The sequence below is a fragment of the Taudactylus pleione genome, unplaced genomic scaffold (assembly GCF_031769625.1).
Source record: "Taudactylus pleione unplaced genomic scaffold, aTauple2 ptg000198l, whole genome shotgun sequence".
NCBI lineage: Eukaryota > Metazoa > Chordata > Amphibia > Anura > Myobatrachidae > Taudactylus > Taudactylus pleione.
The window spans coordinates 4,943,006-4,966,032 of record NW_028284600.1 but is presented as its reverse complement, the minus strand read 5'-3'; the positions used below and the strand labels follow the sequence as shown (position 1 = coordinate 4,966,032).

The 23,027-nt window shown below is 44.8% G+C and overlaps 1 protein-coding gene across 2 annotated transcripts in view; it reads left to right on the top strand.

Annotated features, from left to right (window-relative positions):
* BNIP3 (BCL2 interacting protein 3) overlaps window positions 1-15,586 on the top strand; it is a 53,999-nt gene extending 38,413 nt beyond the window's left edge. For both annotated transcript variants that reach the window (XM_088476874.1, XM_088476873.1), the window contains exon 6: window positions 10,906-15,586. In XM_088476874.1, the coding sequence (XP_088333000.1) occupies window positions 10,906-10,951 (46 nt within the window). In that variant the 3' untranslated portion in view covers window positions 10,952-15,586. The remainder of the gene's footprint in view (window positions 1-10,905) is intronic.
* Window positions 15,587-23,027: the final 7,441 nt, after the last annotated feature.

The window sequence follows — 23,027 nt, the reverse complement described above, 5'->3', positions numbered from 1 at the left end:
AGCTTGCGCCCAGTTACATTGTGACTGACCGCGCCACAAACGTGCGCACGCATCGCTCCATGCGATTCCCCACGCCTGCATTCGCTACGCTATGGCGCGCACTGCGATTACACCATGCATTCCTATGAGGAGCGTGTAAGCAGTGCGCTGATCCGCTCGTGTGCGTCTTGCGCTGTGCGTGGTATTTGCCCTTCTGCTCAACGGGGGGTTTCTGTCCACCCTGAGCTCGCCTTAGGACACCTGCGTTACGGTTTGACAGGTGTACCGCCCCTGTCAAACTCCCCACCTGCCACTGTGCTGTGGCGCGGCAACAATTTAGTTGGGCATATCTGTAGTAATTGTTCTTATACAGAATAGCAATTGGGGCAACGCCACCTTTTTTTTGCCACAAAACCTACTCAACAGGTTTCCATTTCGTCTGTGTAATAAAATGTTTTTCCTATATTATTTTTACCTCGCTTTAATGAAATGGACACAATAATGATACGTATACTTTTTGGTATGATATTGGAAATGAAACCACCAATTGTTATCTCATAATTGTAATACTAATGTGCACTGGTTATTTAGAAAACAATGAGCTGTGTTTCTCTAAGATAAGGTGCTTCGTTTTGTTGAATTTACTTTCCAGTTTTGATTCAAGCTGCTATCAATGATTTACAGTTTTCTCACTGTTATGCTATTACCACGGTAACCACAGTCATATGACATATGATGCAGTGAGCAGCCGATTAACGTCACCATAAACACTGCCATATACCTTTCTGACATGAATGATGTCACCTATCTCCTCTCATACTTCTCCTCCTTGTACAAGGGATGAAAGGTGGGTAGGAGAAGGAGAGTGTGATCATTATGGTGCCTGTACACGGCAGGCCTCGTATACACCGCGCCCTTCTTCCCCTGCTACTTGCTTGTTACAGCACAGTTGTTAAACAGTGAAACAAAAGCGCAAACTAAAAGCACAGTATTCACATGCAAACATTTCCCGTGAAATTTGTCTTTGTTCTTCTAAGTAACATAGGGGCAGAAATATGAAGCTCTGGGAAGTGATAAAGTACAGAGTGATAAACGACCAACCGATCAGCTCCCCACTGTCATTTTTCAAACACAGGGCCGTATTCAATTAGAGGCGAATAGTCCGAATCCGCGGAAAAGTATCGCAGCTGACGTCATTTCGCCAGGCAGAAACTTTTCGCCTGATTCAATTGCAAAGACTTTTGTCGCGTAAGCGGGAAGTCAATGCAGTGTAATAGGCGGACAAGTTTCGCCTATGAATCCCAGGCAGAAAAAAGTGCAGAATTGCGGTTTTGGGGTGCAAAGGTGGGGAAACCACCCTGCACTCTTGGGACAGGTTCCCTAAGGTTAACTGTGGCAAAAAAATCCTTAAAAAAATTGAGGAACACCCCAAAAATTTGAAAAAGGGGGTGAAAAAAAATAAAAGTTGGGGTAAAAACTAGCGAAATAAGCTTTTGGGGGGGTCTGCAAGTATGGGGGAGGTGGTGTTTTTAATTGCAGGTGCTTGCTGAAGGTGCGTTTTTCACAGTTTTTTAATCTTCACTTTTGCGATTTATAACCATGCTTGCACCCATTTATATGTACTCCATATTTGCTGGGACTAGTTATTTTCTCCAAAAAACCTGCTAAGTGCTATTTTTCACAACTTGTGCAAAGACGCTAATTAGCGGCTATTGAGAGCATTTAAGTACCCCAAATAGCTTCAGTAGAGCTATTCGGAGGCAACTACATTGATCCCCAATGTTAGTGCATCTTTTGGGCGGTGTCAGGCTGATTTCCCCAAATCTGACAGCACTTTTCGCCTGTTTGCGTTTCGCCGGGTGCCATTTTCGCGTCCTTTGGTATTAAATAGGGCAAAAAGCGGGGGCGTGCACGAAAAGTGAATTCGCCAAAAACACGCAATGTAGGCAAAAAAGTAAATTTCGCCGATGGCGGCACATTTATCGCGGCTAATTGAATACGGCCCACAGCCTGTAACATTACAGTTACAGTAGGAGCTGGGTGGTTGGTTGTTTATCACTCTGCACTTTATCACTTTCCAGACCTTCATACCATAATGCCCTATGGTACACTATCTAGTTTAAGGTGCCTGCCTGTAGATAGGCATACATGCTGAACACCTGTCTTTAGCAATGTAATATACTTAATACTTAAAGTTATTAGCACAGAGGTAAGAAATGCAGTAAATCTCTTCAAAGTAACCGATAGCCAACACTGTAATATAATTTGCTGCGTAGCAGGTGCACCTATATTGTGTATTGTTGCACCTTTGTGTACCATAATCCCTGTCTTTTACGGAGCCAATAGTAATGGCTACAAGCTCAGTTAAAGGGATTACTCCAAACAAACATGTTTTTTTTTACGTTCATATCCCCTAATTGAAAAGAGATTTGGACATTTTTATTAACTTTTTTGGTTCCTCTTGTAAGATGAATTCAGCCGGCGCAGTAATTCAGTTTGAATCATACCCCTGCTCCCTTTCCTGTTTGCAGCGATACAATTTGTCAGGGCGCCAAGACAGCTGCGCTGGTTTTTTAGTGTGTGTGTTTTTTATTTGCTCTCACTGCAGATTAGTTGGCCCATATTATTGCCCTAAGGAAGCTGCTAACTTCTCACTTTTTCACCATATTGGAACAGAAAAATCCATAACAATGTTTGCAAATCATTTTATACATGAAAGAAGACAACGTTTGTTTCGTTATAATGTAATAATTGTGTACTTCCAATACTCATTGAATAATTTTATAAATCCCAGAGAATAAGAACAATTGGTGAGAATTGCATAGATTATGTACTTATAGATATTGTTCTGTACCAATGGCGTATCTATAATGGGTGCAGGGTGTGCGGTGCACACGTGCCCCTGGGTCCAGGGCCGGGCCGGCGCTGCAGAGCAGCAAAAATTGCAGGGAGAATGGAGGCGTCCATTTTCCCAGCGCGGCCGCCATTTTTCCGGCGATCTGCTCACAGCGCATGCGCAAAACACCGGGAAAATAGGCTACGGCAGCCATTTTCCGGCATTTGAACAGCGCTGGGAGACTCAATGCGGGATTTCGGAGAGGTAAGTATGACAAAGTACGGGTGCAGCCATTATAGATACGCCCCTGCACTTCATGATGAAAATCAACCAATAACATTTTCATAACATTAAAAACCTATAACAGTATAGAAAAAAAGGAAATTGGCCCACAAGAATGTACAGGCCATGTACAGAAAGAAGAAACACTTTTTAGAGGAGAAAAAGAGGGGACGTCTCAAAAAATACAATAGTAAAGATGAAAAGACAAAAGTTAATACCAAGGATAAACTATATAATAAAATCAAGTGCTGATAATAGAAATAGACAGATACAGGGATAAGAGAGATGGAGTAAGAGGGGGAGAGAGAGAAGGAGGAGTAAAAGAGTGTGTGGGGGACGCTGAAGAGAGAGAGGAGAGGAGGAAAGAGCAAGAGAAAAAAATACACCTCTAATGTCGGGGATACAATCTAATATGCAAGTAAAACTGCAGAGTGATAAAAATGATGTCATCACATTAGCATTAACAGTTGGTATGACCTCTGACCCATCCCCCCAGTGTCAGTGATGTCACTTCCAGAGAGCTCTGGCATAACACACATCTACAGTCTCCAGACACTGCTGTTATTTCCCACACTTACGCACACACTACCTCATGAGAAACCACAGACACTCCTGATATCACCTAATAACAACATTACAGCATTATCCACAATCAAAAACATATAACAGTATAGAAGAAAGGAAAAGGCAAACAGAGAAGCTCCAGTGCTCGCTCATTTCTCTCCTGCTGAAACACTTGTTTCTTATAGAGCTGTATAGGGATCTAATCCAGGTGCCTTGTTATTGGAATATTTGCCAGGAGATGCCCCGGTCTTCTGTCTCCTTAGTCATAGCAAAAAATCCCCCACCCTTCAGTTGTCAGGACAGTTTATCTCGTGTTATGCAAGTAAGCTGCCAATCGAGACTGGGTACCACGACGGGCGTATGTATAATGGGTACAGGATGTGCAGCGAACATAGACCCCTGGGGGGCACACACCACACACTCTACACCCATTTAAAATACTTATGAACAGGTCTCACTTACCGCAGGTATCAATGGGAACATATTGCGACTGCCACGTTTCCGGATATCTGCGCCGCAGATATCACCGGAAACATAGCGCAGACGCCATTTTCCCAGAGATGTACGTGCATGGTGAACTCTGGCATTTGTGGAAATCAGCCAGTGAGAGAGAGCGAGAGGGGGGTACACAGAGGATGCACATGTACCCTGCTCTTTTTTGATCTGCCCCTGCTTGGTACATATATCAGTGGAAGAATAGAAATCTAGATAATAACACTGAAACCCATCAGTGATATCCTTTCCCTCTGTATATAATGAACCTCATTGGAGAATTCTCCACGTATACCGTCAAACTTGCCTCTAATTGCTCTCCCCCAGGAGAGATCCCGAAGGGAAGATGCAGGTTCCAGCTGTGGGGAGCAGGGCGAGTGGCGGCATTATGGAGGATTACGTCATCATGGCCTCTGTTCTGTCCAGTACACTAGGGGAATATGTGGGGACTCCCTAAATTTGGTAGAATAGGCAAGTATGAATCACATTAGGTGAAATATTATAACGATTTAAGAGAGAGATAAAACTACTTGTCTCAGTATCCAGGGCATATTGCTCTTATGCACAACAGAGTGGGGTGTCAGGACGGAGAGGTGGGGTGTCAGGACGGAGAGGTGGGGGCCAGGACGGAGAGGTGGGGTGTCAGGACGGAGAGGTGGGGGCCAGGACGGAGAGGTAGGGTGTCAGGACGGAGAGGTGGGGGCCAGGACGGAGAGGTGGGGTGTCAGGACGGAGAGGTGGGGTGTCAGGACGGAGAGGTGGGGGCCAGGACGGAGAGGTAGGGTGTCAGGACGGAGAGGTGGGGGCCAGGACGGAGAGGTGGGGTGTCAGGACGGAGAGGTGGGGGCCAGGACGGAGAGGTGGGGTGTCAGGACGGAGAGGTGGGGGCCAGCCGGCAGAGAAGGTTCGGGGCCAGACACAGTGAAGGTGAGATGGGGGGAGGGAGCTTGGGGGGGAGACTTAAGTGACCCTGCATGTGACGGGTCCAATACACTAGTATAATATAATTATATATATATATATATATATATATATATATGCATATATATATAAAATTGAAGAGGCGAGTAAATGAAGTGTTATATTACATTTATAAGAAAGTGATATATTTAGGTTTAAAAATAAATTATTATCTTTTTACCATCTAAAAACTGACTTAATAATTGGACATAGCACTTTTATGCACAGTAAATAGACTACCAACATTGTTACTATAATCCTTAGGTCACAACACCATCATCCATTTAAAAAAAAAGTATTTTTTCAGAAAGTTGTTACATAACACCTTCATCCACTCCCCTCATCAAATATATTACTGCTTAAAGCCTAGTTAGTACTCTATAAAAATATATATATATAGTATTTCCTGTATGATCCAGTCTTTAAGTAAGGGAGTACACAATAATAGTACTGAAATAGCCTGTGATGTGTTTGCATTATGAATTATTCCTAGCTGATACATTTATTCATGATTATGTAGTATATAATGATACATCATAAAAGGGAATGGACTGTACCCAGCATTCTTCTGTCTTCCTGCTATTTCCCAATGAGACTGCTCTATCTAATATAGCTTTCATGTGGATTCTACATTGAAACCTTAAACCACAAGCTTAGAAAAAGAACAAAGGAAAATGACTTCCTTCTTCCCACTGATTAATGCTGCAACATTTTATTATATAATTACACCTATTATTGTTTTCCTTTGTAATTGTGCAGTAAAACATATGGGTGTAACCAATGTGCTACAGATGTATTCATTTCTACATTTGGTATATTGGACAAAGGGTCTCATTCAGACCCGGTCGCAAGCGCCTATGAGCTCGCAGGCGGGTCGATGTTCAGGCCCTGCACGTGCGCAAGCCCGGGAGCGAGAGAGAAATTCTCTCGCTCTGGGACTCACTACAAAAGGGCGGCTGTCGATGGTGATCGACAGCTCACCTCGTTTTGTAGGCGGGGCGGTGGTTGCACAAACGGAGGCGTTCCCGAAGGAACGCCTGCCGTTTGTGGGCGGCCCTACTGGCATCACAAGTGATGTCAGTGGGGAGCTTCCGGCTCTAATAGAGCCGAAAGCTCACTGGGGCTTGCGGTAGACGAGACCCTACCACAAGGGTCTCGTCGCAAGCCTGATGGTCGCGATGGTCTTGACCATCGCGACCATCAACCTGGCCGCTCGCTAAAGTTGTGGGTGGTCACCCACAGCCTAGCGAGCGGCCAGGAGGCCGGCTCTAAACATGGAAGAGGCCGCCCTCATTCAGAGCGAGTGCTCGCAGTTTGCGAGCGGCTCTGAATGAGGTCCTAAGGCTCCCATGTTTTTTTTATCCTCCTCCTGCAGGTTGCCCCCCATTACCTTTACCGGCCAGTCTAGTTGTGCTGACATTAGTGAGCTATCCCCATGGCAGGATATGTAATTTAATCTGGGTGCACTAAACGAAGTGTGTACCCAGCATTTCGACATGTAACCTCCCACATGGCGACAGGCCAACATAGTGGGTGGCTGGTACACATTAGATGATCCGGTGCCCGTCTGCCTGATATGTCGGCCCCTGCCACATCCCGCTGCATGGGCTCGTCAGCCACACCGTCAGGTTGAGCTGCATGTAGGGCTGACCTGACGAGCAGCTGATGTCCCCATGGGAGCACACACTGCCTAACATATTGGGTACACACTGTTTACCCAGCATTAGAGTTACAGACACTGTGTAGATGTGTGTCAAATGCAGCATCCGATAGGACAGTAGACATCCCCCTCCCCGACCAACCTGTTTAAAAGATAGGATAGGTTATGTTGGTCAGTGGTCTCTCTCATGCAGCAGGGGGACCTTCTACTGAGAGGTTGCATGGGGGGTAAAGGGCCTAACTAACTATGAAAGGTCATTATGCAGGACTGGACAACTCTCAAACTTTTGCTGATACTTCTTTTATTTGTATAAGGGACATACAGTAAGCAGATTATAAAAGGGACACAAATGATGTTTGTAAGGGCACTGTTCCTGGAAGGAATGACCAAAAATTGAAGAGATATCTCTGTATTTGTCTGCAAAATGTTGACTAGCTAGAGTAGCTGTATAGTAGCTGCAGGCAGTGATTTATACTAAGTAGAGAGGGGGACAGCTAAATCTCTCTAATATACACTATGTAGACAAAAGTGATTGGAGACTGACAGCAAATAGCTCAACAAGATTTTATTGATGTCAGTACTTTGTAGATCCACCATGTGCAGTGATTACTGCAGACACCATTCTTGGCAAACTGCCCACAAGTTCCTGGATAACAGCAGGCGGTGTGTTTGCCATTCTGCCTTAAGTACAGAGACCAACTGTCACACTGAAGGTTGATTTGGCCTAGAACACACCAGTCACACCAATTCGTCTCAGAGGTTCTCAATGGGGTTAAGATCTGGACTCTGAGCTGGCCAGTCCATCCAGGTTACCGAATTTTCTGTATACCAGTCCAGCGTCGCCCTGGAAACATGACAGATGTCAGTGTCGTCCTGATAAACACATTTGTTGTTTCCATAGAACTGCCACAATGTAGGGAGCACAGAGTTATCGAGGACATCTCTATACTTCTCAGAGTTAATGTGACCATGCATTTTACAACTAGTGGATCTATACCAAACCAACTGAAACAGGGGGTGTCCAATCACTTTTGTCTACATAGTGTATGTAGGACTTGCACCCATCTGGTATTTTAGAAGAAAGAGCTCCCCCCGCAACAGGATAAATATTCCATTCAAATGTACGCCGAGAACAGTACTTTGTATTCAGTATTAGTGCGAAGAACTTGTAACTGTTCATTGTAATACACATACGTACAATTCAATAAGGAGCGAGTTTGTGAGACCCACATACATCGTGTGAATGTGCGCACCTGAGAAATTCAATTAGAAATGCCAGTTTACGGGATTCGCTGCGAGGTTGCGCAACTTTTATACAAAAATCAACCTGGGAGAAGTGCATGAAAGTGTGACATGTGGCTGCATATTTATTAAATGGTGGAAAAATTATAGGCATCAAGGGCCTCATTCAGATGCCTGCCTCTGTTGCGGTCGTTAGGCTGTGAGTTAACACCGCTCCAGTGATGGTCGCGATGGTCAGAGACTATCGGGGCTTACGACGAGACCCTAGGGTAGGGTCTACCTTGTCGTAAGCCCCGGAGAGCTTCTGGCTCTGTCTGAGCCGGAAGCTCTCCACTGACATCACTAGTGATGTCAGTGGGGCCGCCCCAAAATGGTAGGCGTTCCCATGGGAACACCTCCATTTGGGCTGCCACCACCCCGGCCCGCCTTCCAAACGGGGCGAGCTGTCAATCAACATCGACAGCTCGCCCCCTTTGGATCGAGACCCGCTACGACCGGTGCTGTCGGTCGTAGCGGGTCTCACGCATGCGCACGCCGGCGCCGTCGTGCGCATGCTCTGTGGGGGGCCATCAAACCGGTCCAAGTGCATCGGCGCTAACGACCGGGTCTGAATGACCCCCCAAGTGTTTTTCATCAAAGTTTCCAATGATTTTTTTATGTTTTATACAAGTTTGTAAAAAGTTGGAAATTCTGTATGCAGCTGCGGGTGTATCTGCATGCCAAATGCTACGTTACAGAGTCAGCGGCTAAGACACTGTGATGTAGCATTCGCATGCAGATACACCCGCAGCTGTACACAGAATATAGGCATGCAACATATTATTTTAATCAGCAAAAGCTGATTGTGCTAACAATTCGCATTGTTGTGCACATTTGAAGGTAAAAAGTCACACAATAAGACACTCTGCGCTACCGAGGTTTTGCAACGACTTAAGAAAATTGAATAAGGTCTCTAAATGTGGCTCTTATCCCATGCCATGAGTCGACAGATTATTTGAGAATTTGGGCAAAAGTCATTACCTGACTACAGGGGCGTCTTAAGAGATGAGGGGGCCCGTGTGCACTCCCCGTGCGGGGCCCTCTCCTCTCTTCCCGGTAGCCGGCAGCTGACTGACGCGACTGGCCAGCCACCAGAGCATTAGCAGACTCCGGGCACTAGAGTGTGCCTGGAGTCTACTGCGAATGCGCAGAACACCGGAAAAATGGCCGCTGCTGATGGTGTTCTGAGCAGCGCTGACATCCGCCGCGGGACCACGGACAGGTAAGTTTAAAATAATATGGGTGCAGGGCGTGCGGTGCGGGGCCCCCCTGGACCTGCCCCCATCATAGATACGCCACTGCCTGACTACCTTAGACCTACCCAAGGGTTATTGGCAAATTCCCTTAACAGAGTCAGCTAAGGCTAGAAGGATTATTCCAATATAGGATGACTTACATGGGCCCCTGCGACCTTTCAAAGAGCCATGAATAAGCTGTGAAGACCACATCAAGAGTATGCAGCTGCATACTTGGACGATACTGTGTTCTTTAGTCCAGACTGGGATTCACACCTCTCAAAAGTAGAAGCCGTGATAAGCTCCTTACTGGTTCATGGGTTTACTGCTAATCCTGAGAAATGTGCCATTGTTATGACAGAGGCTAAGTACCCTGGGTATGTAGTTGGCCAGGGGCAGGTAAAGCCTCAGATGAATAAAGTGGAGGCTGTATCTTCATGGACCGAACCAGAGAGGGAAACGCAGCTCAGAACCTTTTTGGGGTTACTATTGCTTGCATCCTATTTGCACCGATAGGAAAAAGTTGCACGAAGACGCTCAGTGCTACCGAGGCACGTCACGGCATGGCGCGACTAGTGCTGTTTAACGTGCAAGGAGGCTAGATGTATGAGGACACATCTGTGGTACTTTTGTTTTTTAATGCATAATATCCTAAAAGCAAATGAATGGCATGGCTCATATATTTATTAAGTTCTAGTTCAGGCCTGGAAAGGATTTGTGAAGCTCCAAGTCCCAGCATACCCTGCTAGGGAAGCGGTATGAAATGCCGCCGGCCGCAATGGCAGGGAGTTCGAATCCCGGCAGCGTCAGGCAGACAAATGAAGAGATTGCGGCAGCAGGAGCCTGACAGCGCTGGAAATCACAATCGTCCGTAGGTGAGTACTTACTAACCTAACCTAACCCCCCTAACCCTAACCCTCCTTAGGGGTGCCTAACCCTAACCTCCCCCCTGTGCCTAACCCTAATCCCCCCTCTAAGTGCCTAAACCTAACCCCCCCTTCCCCGCTTCCTAAACTTAAGTCCCCCGGGGAGGTGCCTAACCCTAACCCCCCCCCGGGGGAGCCCAACCCTAACCCTCCCTCACCCTAGCCTGACCCTAACCCTCCCGGGGGGGTGCCTAACCCTAAGTCCCCCCCGGGAGCCCCTAACCGAACTCTCAATCCCCCGCGCGGCGCGCGGCATCCCTTCGATCGGGATGCCGGGCGCCGGTCTCCCGGCGTCTGAAAAATGTCAGGCGTCTAGATTTAGACGCCTGTCATTTAACCCTTGCCGGGATAAAGCAGTCGGGAAGTCGGCTGTCGGTTTACGTCAGCCGGCTTCCCGATTGCATCCCCCTGCTAGCTATCAGTGATTTGCGGCATTGTGCAGTATAGTGCAGAGCCACAATGGTGCGATTCGCTGCAAGTTGCGTCAAGTCCCTGGTCCGCCCACTTCACTGGGGAAGTGAGTGGGATCCGGAAGGCTACTCTACTCTGCCATGTAGAGAGCTGACAAATATTTCTGAGTCTCCTAGACACTGTACATAACTTTTATAATAACTTACTTTTGTAACTACAATAATTAACTACAATAATTGATTATTTCAGAAATAATTATATTTATTTTTCTTTTTGAAGGGTATACATTGGAAGGCGTCTGACAACTTCTACAGGCACGTTCTAGAGTGGAGAAACAGCAACTCTATAGTCCAGCATGAAAGGAGACCGACAATTGGTCCTTTTGTAAATGAATGTTGTATAGAAAGCTCATATTGCTTAGTGCGGGGCCCGTAGCCTCTATATCTAAGGTAACCTATTTTATTCAGATCAGTGGGCATGCTTTAGGTTTCCATCAACTGTGAATTGTACTGTAGCTGTAGAGATGATTGTCACTTTATTTTGTACCGAGTTATAAATTCCTAGTGCCTACATTCACTGTGTGTTTGCAAATTCCTCTTACCCAAATGGTTGACCGTATAAAAGAAAATAATTTAAATGCCGTATAAATGTTTCTGTATCTGTGTCTGAGAATAGTCTACACGCCTCCCTACAGAGGAATTATCTTTTGAACTGAAGATAAAACTCTAGCTCCTTATTTATCAAGGCTCCTCCTGTTTCTGACGCAAACTGTGCGCCGTTAAGAAAATATTGCCGATCTTGAGCAATAAAAGATTTCTTCCATTTACAGATTAAACCCTAGCTTTATATTTTTTACCCATTGTATTAATCTAATGTCAGTGCAGGTAGTGACACTGCACAGAAAGTTGCATCTAGGTGGATAGGGTTGGGGGTGAGTAAATAGATTATTGGGGTCAGAGAAAAAGTAAGTAGCCTAAAGACTGGAAAAATAAAACCATTGCTTGTTGGCTTACCACACAATAACGTTGGGATTTTGAAAGATGCTGACCTGTCAAAAAGATCATTAAAGAAAAACAGAAATAGGTTAGAGTGCCTTTCTGCTATTTAGCCTGATAAATGGTTTAAGGCCCTGATTCAGAGCCGGATGCTCTGACAGAGCGCTTACTCTGAATCAGGGCTGGGCTATTTTTTTTTTAGAACGGCCTCCTGGCCGCTTGCGCAGCTGTGGGTGACCACCCACAGCTATAGCGAGCGGCCAGGAAGATGGTCGCGATGGTCAAGACCATCACGACCATCGGGCTTGCGACGAGACCCTTGTGGTAGGGTCTCGTTGCCGCAAGCCCCAGAGAGATTTCGGCTCTAACAGAGCCGAAATCTCTCCCACTGACATCACTCGTGATGTCAGTGAGGTCGCCCCCAAACGGAGGCGTTCACATGGGAGCGCCTCCGTTTGGGCATTGACTCCCCCGGCCCGCCCACCAAAGGGGGCGTGCTGTCACTCAACATCGAAAGCACGCCCCCTTTGGTACGAGACTCGGAGCGACGGATTGCCCGTTGCTATCCAGGTCTCGTGCATGCGCATGACGGAGCCGGCTCTGTCGTGTGCATTCGCACTGGCCCACCATCGACCCGGTTGCGAGCCACAGCGATTGCGACTGGGTCAGAATCAGGCCCTAAGTGCCAAGTCCGTAGCAGAGGGAGTGACTGGTTATTATAAGTAGAACTTGTGTATCATTGTCACATACCCTGACTCCCTCAGTTGCTCCTAGTGAGGGACCATTGACAAAAATACGCTTGCAGATACCATAATAAGTGACTCAGAGTAAGGAACTCAAAGAGGAAAATGTATTATACCTTCTAAAGAGTGACAACCAAATCAGCTTCTAGCTAGCACATACATGCCTACCCTCCCAGTTTTCGCGGGAGGCTCCCGATTTTTCGGGTAACCCCCCGCACCCCCGGAAGGGTAGGCATTTCTCCCGCTTTCTGCCTACTTCCTAGTGAAGTGGGAAGAATGAGGAGAATACCCGCGGCGATTGCGGGTCTCCGTGAAGGGGGCGGGGCTTAAGATGTGATTCTGAATGAATCACATAATTTGGCCCCGCCCCTATGTAAATTTCACCCAATCGCTGCAGTTTTGCCGCGAGGGGGCGGGGCTTAATGACACAATTCGTTAGGCCCCGCCCCCATCGGCCCCCTGCTGCTTCTCTTACCCGGGCTTCTCTCGGGACGAGATTCTGAAAGGTAGGCAAGTATGAGCTAGCATTGATCAAGTCCATTCTATAAAATGATAGGTAAAGGCTGATTGGTTGCTATGAGAAACTTCTCCACTCGTCTTCTTCTTCACTCGTTAGAGAGTTTGAGTAAAGAAACTTTTCTGAGTGTGGACTCATTAGAACAACTACTGTACCTCCACGGCAGCTGGTGAACTACTGAGTCATGTCAGCCAGAAACAATAACGTAATGACCAAGGTGGAAATCTGTGTCCTCTCCATATCCTCAATGAGCATATTCTCTATTATATAAAAAGGCTTGCTGATAACAATTTTTAATTGAGGTTGCTCCTGTTGTTTTGCTTCGTAAGGTGTATTTATGGGGTCTACATATTAAGCCTTAGAGAGATATAAAGTTGACGGTGATGAAGTACTAACCAATCAGCTCCTAATTGTCAGTTATCAAATACAGCCTATAATATAACATTTAGGAGCTGGTACTTTATTTCCGTACAAGTTATCTCTCTCTCCAAGGCTTAGTACATAGACACCTACTGTATATCTCTTATCATTTGATTTTAAGTCCCTTTTTCATATTATTAAAAAAAAAAATGTAAGGTATTCTCTATTTAGAAGTAGGGAATAATTACACTATAGCGTTCTATACACTTGCAGTAAACCACAGGGACATCTTACTGATGAGAGAACCAAACTCCTTTGCTCATTGACATTTTAAGACCTGACTGTGAACGGTCATACGGGTCAGGCAGTGACATGAAACATGTACATAGGCAGTGCAATAGTTCCTCTAGTGGCCAACATATCATAAGGACGTTTATAGTTGTTTAACCGACGCTGTTCTCCAATAAGTCATGCTTTGGAAACGTATCCCTTTTTTAATACTCTTTTAAATTACAACTCGTGGCGTTTAAAACAGACATAAGCGTCCCAAAGTCTTTCCGCTTGTGGTGTAACGACACACTGAAGTAACTAAAAACATTTTGCTTAGAGTTCCCATTTTCCTGGCTTTATCTTTTTACATTTTGAGATCTTTTAATGTATTAAGCCTCCTTGTGAGGCCTTTTAAAGTTGTTTTAATAAGGGTTAAATATCTTATTTCTAGAAGCCCCTGCTTTTATTGACCATTATATGACGTCCTTTACCTTTGAACTCTTACGGGTACATGTACTAGCCTGCGAGATGCAGATATTGATGCAATTCCTACGACTCTGCATCATGTTTTAGAGTGGCAATAATTTAAACGGCAAAACCACCTGGTTTGCCTTTTAAATGTATTGCTGCTTTTAAACATCGGGTAGACTTGCATCTCGCAGGCTATTACATTCCCACCTTAGGATGCAATATATTTTTCTGCAACGTCTGGCTGTGCACATTACCACTGATCACTGTTAAGAGACATCGCTTGGGATTGGGTACGGGAAGAAGGCGCTTGGGATCCTGGCAGTCAGAATCCCAATGCCAGCATCCCAACAGGGTTAGTATACCGATATAAGGGGATAGCAGACCGGCGGACAGCATGCTGTTGGTCTGAATCCCGACGCCTACCTTAATCCTGACGCCGGAATACAGACAGACGCCAGCCCAAACGAGGTAAGTCGGGGGCGTCTTAGCTGTTAGGCATCGGGGGAGGGGGTTGTTAGGTTTACGGGGTTAGCGTTAGGTTTTGGGGGGCAGTTAGGCACCACTGGGGGGTTTGTTAGGCACTTAGGGGGGACAGTTAGGTTGTTAGGTTTAGGCACGAAGGGGGGAGACTTAGGTTTAGGCACTAACGGGGATGCGGGTGCGGAGGGTTAGGGTTAGGCTACAAGAAGGGAGGGTTAGAAGGGGGGAGGGTAAGAATACTTGCCCGACCCGTCGGGATACCGACCATTGGGATACTGCTGTTGGTAAGAATCCTAACCCTACACCTCCCTCCCCGCTGCCTAAAGTTACCCCCACCTAGTGACTAACCCTAAACCACCCCCTAGTTCCTAACCCTCCCCCTAAACCCACTGCTTACCGTCGAGATGCCAGTGCCGGGATTCTGACTGGTGTCGGGATTACGGCACTGGTATTCTGAGCGCCGGCATCCCAGCAGCCAGGATTAAAACTACATCCCGTCTTGGATTATTGTCCAAACCCTCACCAGGAATACGCAATTGAATTACCCTCTAAAAATGCCAAATCTATTGTAGAATGCCAAATGACTAGTGGACTGGAGAGTGCTAGAGCAGGACTGACGTTCTCATTGTCATGTACACATAGAGGAGCACCTGGATGTCTAGGGAGAAAATGATCCTGCACCTTGTAAAAATAGATTAGTGACAACCATTGTGATCACATCCTGTAGCTGTCGATCTCTGTATATATGCTGTAAATGAGTGTAGAAAGTGTTCAGATGACAACAGGTTAAATTTTATTTTTTCAAACCAAAGTCATTTTAAAGGTGTGTGTTGAATGTGCTTACTGTATTTAATAATTGCTCTTACTTTTCTATTTGTGAATGTATAAAATACCCTGCTCATGTGCACTGCATATGAATACATCCGACACACGTAGCGTCATTTCTATATTAACTGCTAAAAGGACAATTCAGTCTGGTATCTGGAATTACTAACTTCATTATTCTACTAACAAACTTCTTTGCTTAGTGACTTGCCAGCAATGAACAACTGTGCATTTCTCATGTAAACTGTGAATGTTCTTCAAGTTATGGAATAAAATTGTTAGTGCCACAAGTGACAATATTTCGTGCTGTCTTTCTTGGTGCCTGATCAGCCTGTAGGCTTCAGCCAAGGGTGCGAGGATTTGGGGGAGACGGTAGGCTTCAGCCAAGGGTGCGAGGATTTGGGGGAGACGGTAGGCTTCAGCCAAGGGTGCGAGGATTTGGGGGAGACGTTGAGGGAGGTTTTTAAATGGATTTCCAGATGCCTGTGGCGAAGGGACCTTTTAACTTACTGCTAAACCCTCTATGTACGATTAGCTACAGCCCCATCTGCGTAGCCTGAAGAGCTGCGTGAAGTTATCATTGGAGTCTTTTTTTCACATTCCTCAGAAGCCAAATTCAACTTTACACTACAGACACAATTACTTGCCGAGTTCAAACATGTCAGTTGTATAAACGGGGATCCGGGTGAAAGGTCGACAGTAAGAAGTTCGACAATGAATAGGTCAACACCAAATGGTCGACATGCAATAGGTCGACAGGGACAAAGTGTCGACTGGTTTCAAAGGTCGACAAGTTCGAATGGTCAACACATCATTGCTCGCCACAAAAAAATTATAAACGTTTTGTTGCTTTTTCAACTTTTTAAAGGTTAGGGGGAGAATTAGGCACTTGGGGGAGGGTTAGGCTGCTGATGGGGATGGTTAGGCATTAGAGGGAGGGTTAGGCTACGATTGGGTTTAGACACTAGAGGTAGGGTTAAGGTTAGACACTAGGAAAAGGGTTAAAGTTGGGCACTAAGGGGAAGGTTAGGATTAGAAAAAAAAACTGTGTCAACCATATGAACCTGTCGAGCTTTTTACTGTTTATACCACACCAATGCATACGCACTGTGCTCTCTGTTTCAAAGCATTACAGGGGGCATTATAAGTGCATAAATGTAGGGCAAGGTACACTAACAGTCCAAGTTTTAAGGATATCCATACTTCCATGCATTTAACCCAGGATCTACAAGAGTGCAGGAAATGACACTGGTAATTAAAGTCAGACCATTGTATATGAATATGGGTTTTCACACAAAAAAAGTCCCAACAAATGCAAAGGTTTTATTATAGTCACTGTTTACATAAAAAAGAAACCGTGACTATGAGAAAAGAACTTTCCACCCTGAAGCATCTGCCAGGTTACTGAGAGCCACAGACGCCATGACCAAAGAGGAAGTATTGCTGCAACTTTTTTCTTTGTCTAGATTTTCCTCAGTATGTAAGAATGTAGAGTAAGTGGAGGAAATGCACAGGCTAACTGAGACCTTGGAGTATGTGGGTGTGGATTAACAGATAGACAGTAAAAAATGAATTACCACAAATAAAATTCAGGCACTAAAAAGCATATGAAAATATGCAACAATAATTTACATTTAAGGTAGTTGATTCAATTAGTTGCTGCTCCTACTGAGTACCTCTGGAGTACTCTAAATCCAATAGGCAAATAAATTGTTTCAAAGAACAAAGAGCGCAATAATTTCTAAAAATTTATTACAATTTTAATTATATGCAATATATCAATTTTATTCAAAAACACATAATACACGCAAAAAAATATATAGAACATACTAAGTATGCATACCCGTTGATCCAACATAAAAAAAAAAAATTATGTATATAAAAAAGGAAATCCTCCTACAAGTGATGAATAGTCCCAATTAGGAGATATCCTTATAGTAAAACGTCATAAAGTCCATTAACAAATGATTTGCAGTGTTTTATATAGCACTGAATTCCGCCTTGCATAAACCCCCTGTTGGAAGTAAGTGCAGGTGAGTATCCTTTATATAATGGCAAATTTGGTTGTTGCAGCGATACCACTTCAACCTCCCTCTATTAAAGTCTTTGTTTTTTTGACTATCAGCCCCTACTGGCTACAGCGGTATTGTGTGTAATAGGAGGAATGTGCTTCTCACTCCAAGATCTTACCACTCCCAGTTTTCCACTGTTTGGGCTGGTCAAACCATCTGGTGAGGGAGTGCACTGGTATCAAGGTATGTTGCGTTCTTTGTTGTTTGAAGCTATTTGCATATTAGACAGTAAAAAGGTAGACAATGTCTAGATTGACGGTCTAACTTCTGGTGTCTATAGGTTGACTGGGACAAAAGGTCGACACACTAAAGGTCGACCTGTAAGAAGGTTGACTGGTCGAAAGATCAACATGAAAATGGTCGACACATTGTTTTTTTTTTCCCCTAATCTTCAACCTAACCCTTCCCTTGGTGCCTAACCCTAACCATCAGGGTAAGTGCCTAACCTTTAAAAAAAAGTGTCAACCATTCGTACCAGTCAACTTTTAGTGTGTCAACCTTTTGTCCCAGTCTACCTATTGACTGTCTAACATCTGGTGTCTATCTAGACATTGTCTACTTTTTTACTGTCTATCTATAGTCCGGCACACGGAATATCTTTACTAATGATTGATTTTTATGTAGAATTAATTAGACTGTATAAATCGCTGGCCAAAGCTCTCATTTACTAACACTCAATTTTGAAATGGATTTGAAAATTGAATGTGATGTGGGTCAGTTTTCAAGAGTGTAAAAATGGTCGATCTGGAATGAGCACTTGAAAATCACCTACAAAATCGACAAACCCTTCCTTATGTATGCCTAATGGGCAAAACATACCACATGCACCGTAAGTCCCTAGAAACTCATTATAACAAGGCTGGCACACACCCAAGCAAATTGAAAGGGAGTTTTGTGGAGAGAAAGAGGAATGAATGTTCAGCAGGAGCGTGGCGATTTCATATAGGTGCTTAAAATGTGATTTCTGAGAGTTTTGTCCTGTCAATTTCTTATTGTTATTGTCATTTTGAAGTCTGTCTTATTTTTTTTGTCTAGTTTAATATATTTTTTGGTCTTTGTCAGTGTTTCTGTGTATGTGCCTATAGAGTTTGTGTTTATAGGCATCATAATTAAGTTCCTATCAATAGAATGGTGTTTAGAACCTAAAATCGCCTTTTTGTTTGAGGACTTTTCCAGTCGATTTGTAGTCAATTTTCAATAAAATTGTTAGTAAATGAGAGACTTCTGAAGTGGTCTATGGCAAAGTATCGATGTCTGGTCGATTTTATAGTCAGTTTTGTAAATCACAAATGAAATCACCTATAAATACATCAAAAAGCCAACATCAACATTTAGTAAATATACCCCCTCTTGTGTTAAGGGAAGAATCTTGGTACTTTTGCATTTTTAACAGTTGCCATAATGCCCAAATGTGAGAGGCGAGACCATTTACCCAGAATTACCTGCGATCAAAGAGTCTGACTCTCACTTCTCCGTGCCTGCCGTGTGAAATGATGAGTTTTTTTTCTTCCTTCACTCAAGTTAAGTTTAGTTACTTTCACCATCATAACTCTGCTGCTGGTGCCACCCTAATGATATATAAAGACCTGTCCTGTTGTCAGAGAATATTCCAACATGCTTTCCATACTGCTCTCATTTCCTGTATATATTTATGCAGGAGGTCTTTTCTTTCCTTTACTATGGGGCATATTCAATTGGGTGCATGAATTGCAAAAATCCCGTACCTGCGAGGTTTTTCCTGTAGGTGTGGGATTTTTGCAATTCAATTAGGTGCAGGGCTTTTTCTTTTTTGACTGTCGGGAGGTTTTTTCTTAATGCGACCCCAGAGCAAGTGTGATTTTTCCTAAAATCTTTATTTTTAGGAAAAATCAGTGGGACTTGCTCTGGGACCTCGGCGGCACCCCCCCTTAGGACTAATTAAGCAATTGGAAGTTTCCAATTAGCTTAATTAGTCCTTACTTACCTTCTGCAGCGCTGTCTTCTGCATCTTCTTCTGTATCCAGCATCGGAAGCCGAGTCCTCTGCTGCAGGGTGATTATGCCAGTGTGTGTATATGAGTGTTGTGTGTGTGGCCCCCCAATGTCCGTGTGCTACCCCCCGGTATGGGCACTGGGAGAACTACATCTCCCACCAGCCCCCTCTCTAGTAAGAAGATAGAGGGGAGGCCACCGGGAGCCGCGAAGACCACAGGGCAGGTAAGTGCTTTTTTTTTTTTTTTTTTTTTTACGCGGAGCTAAAAACCCTGTGACCACTATTTTTTTTAAATGGATACCGCAGGTATCAGGAGCGCGCATACCTACAGTATTCCAAAATTGGACTCAAGGTTTTTTCCCTCGCTAAACCTCGCACCCAATTGAATATGCCCCTATGTTCCCTGTGCCATCTTTGAGAGGTTAGCTCCCTATCCCATAACACTGCAGTCTGTTGTGATTACTAACCAATCTGGAACTGAGACATCTCTTGTGTCTATCATTTTGTTTAAAAAAACAAACAAAACAGAGCACTTGGTGTTTCTTGATGACCCGAAGTTGTGATCTAGTGAAATCTGCTGGTGATTCCACAGTGTTAGGTCTAACCAAAAATTAGGCATGAGGCCCCAGGGAATGACTTCTGTGGTGGAAAAGAACATTCCCAACAATTTGAGGCTTAACTTAATTATTTACAGTTTTAAATTGATAGGTCTGTACTTGAGACATCTTTCCAGTGACAAAGTTACTAGTTTTCAATGATATTCATTGTTACTCCTAGACATTATATTGGATGTAATGTCCTTGCTTTTACGGTCTCTTCTGACTTCCCTAGCTACAAGAAGCTGTCCATATATGGCTACAACATAACATCCGATTTTATTAATTCCACTGTTAATATTACTACAAGGATGGCTCAATAAAGTAAGGTAACAAGACCTCTCACTAGTGTAATCTTCTCTATTACATTCTAATTTCCTGCCAGGCTAGAGCAGGTAGACCACGGCTTCCCCTCACGGCCATTAGACAGCATCTTATAACAGTCAAACTGTCCCAACATCAGCTATAAGATGGCAGGGCTGGCGGAAACATAGTCATGCATTGAGGTGCGTAGCGTGATCAGACTTCTGCGTCTAAAGGGCACATCAGCAGCTGAAATTCATCACCAACTTTATGAGGTGTACGGTGATAACGTCATGTCACGGAAACAGGCTTGGTGCACTGCCTTTGATAACGGCAGGACAGATGTTCAAGATGAGCAGCGATCAGTCCCGTCAACCATGTCCACCATAGATGGTGATTTGTGCCGCATTGAAGGTTTGATTCAGTAGGACAGATGCATTAGACTTAGTGATATTTCTGATGAATTGAACATCTCAGTGGGTACTGTGCGCAACATCGTTCATGAGCAACTAGGGTACGGGAAAAAGTATCCACGCTGGGTACCAAAGCCACTCACTGAACACAAAACTAAAAGGATGGGAATACTTCTTGTGCACTTTACGCGTTACAATGAGGGAGTGCAGTTCCTGCAGCGTTACAGGCAATGAAACATGGGTGCATCATAAGACACCGGAGACAAAGCAAGCATCCACGACATAGAAAATTATGGTAGACTTCCCCTTGATAACTCATTTTCTTCGAGGTCCATAGGGTCCACAGGGATAATGTGGTTGGAGAGATCCAGACACCAAACAGTTAAAGCCTTCAGCTCCCAGAATGCCTTGGGTCCTCCTCCATATACACCCCACCCCTAGCCACAGGCTAAGGATGGAGAACTCATTGCCCAAAGGAAGCATCCTGAGACACGAAAGTATCAAAGGCATAGAATCTCAGAAAAGTGTGGACAATAGACACGCGGCTGCCTTGCACAACTGTTCAGCAGAGGCACCACAATTAAATGTCCACACAGAGTAGAATGTGCTGTCACTATGTTTGGGACAGCGAGATCAGCCTGTGTGTTCACCTGAGGGATAGTCATGCGTAGCCATCTCGCCAGATTCTGCTTGTTAGAAAATTAGATGCTAACAGAGTTAGTACGCTCCACATCGATACGGAGAGCACGAACTACATCCAGGGAGGCTTCACCTACAGAAAGATCTGGAGCCTTAAAGGCTGGAACTACAATTTCTTCATTTACATGAAAACGGGACACTAGCTTAGTAACATAACACCTCCCTTGTATGAAGAACTGCTCAATCTTGGTGAAAAATCAAAAATGGGGAGCGACAAGAGAGCGCTGCCAAATTAGAGACTCTGCGTGCAGAAGAGATAGCGAGGAGAAAAAACGCTGTTAACCATTTCAAGTCTACAGAATCCAGAGGTTAAAATGGGGGAACTTGTAGCCCCTTAAACACCAAAGACAAATCCCATGGTGTTACTGGTGGAGGAAAAGGAGGCTGAACTCTCAGAACTCCTTGAAAAAAAATTCTAACATCTGGTAATGAGGCAATCTTCCTCTGGAACCAGACTGCTAGTGCAGAAATCTGCACTCTCAAAGTGGCCAGGCATAGACCCGGTCTAAACCTGCCTAGCGAAAAGCCAGTACCCTGGAAATCCTAAACACCTTAGGATCACATTTTCTGTGGGAACACCATTGACCAAAAAAAATGCCAAACCCTGTAATAGATGCAGGCAGTGGCAAGCTTCCGTGCCCTAAGCATCGTCTGAATTACAGAACTTGAAAAACCCTTTGCTCTTAAGATAGAAGATTCAAGAGTCACGCCGTCAAAGCCAGACGAGGTATGTCCGGATGCCGACCGGGACCATGCATTAGCAGATCCTGCCATGGAGGAAGAGGATACAGACTATCTATGGATAGATTCTGTATGTCGATGAACCAATGACGTCTGGGCCAAGCCGGAGCCACCAGTATTACTGTTCCGCCTTCCTGCTTGAATTTTCTGAGTACTCTTGGGAGTGAAATTGGAGGAAAGCTTGAAGTCCCATCTTACTGCCAGTGCGTCCACAAAGGTTGCTGATGGGTCTCTGGACCTGGACACGTACCTGGGGACCTTGTGGTTGTGACGTAAGGCCATGAGATCTATTTCTGGTAGACTCCATTTGCTTACCAGGAGCTGAAACACTCCCTGATGGAGAGACCACTCTCCGGCGTTCATTTCCTGGCGACTTAAGAAGTCTGCTTCCCAATTGAGTACTCCCAGTATGAATATAGATGTCGTTCTACCCAAATCAGAACCATTGTCACTTCTTTCATGGCTGCATAACTTCTTGTGCCTCACTGATGGATGAGATAGGCCACTGTAGACTCGTTGTCAGACTAGACCTGGACTGGCCTGCCCTGGAGGAGGTCCTGTGCCATGATAAGTGCTTTGTTTACTGCTCGCAGTTCCAGAATGTTTATTGGCAGATGACTTTCCTGATTCGTCCATCTTCCTTGAAAGTTGTTATGACCTATCACTGCCCCCCATCCGCGAAGACTGGCGTCCGTGGTGAGAAGCACCTAATTTGGAATCCAGAGTGGACACCCTTTGTTCAGATGGTCCTTTCTCAGCCACCACAGGAACCTCTGGAGAGAGAAGGATTCTCTGGGACCTTATTAGATGATACTGTCCGTTCCACCTGGAAAGAATCAATCTTTGCAAAGGCCTGGAATGAAACTGAGCGTACCCCACCATGTCAAATATGGACCTGCATCGCTAACAGAATGGATACCCTTCGCTTGTGTATCAGCTTCCGTA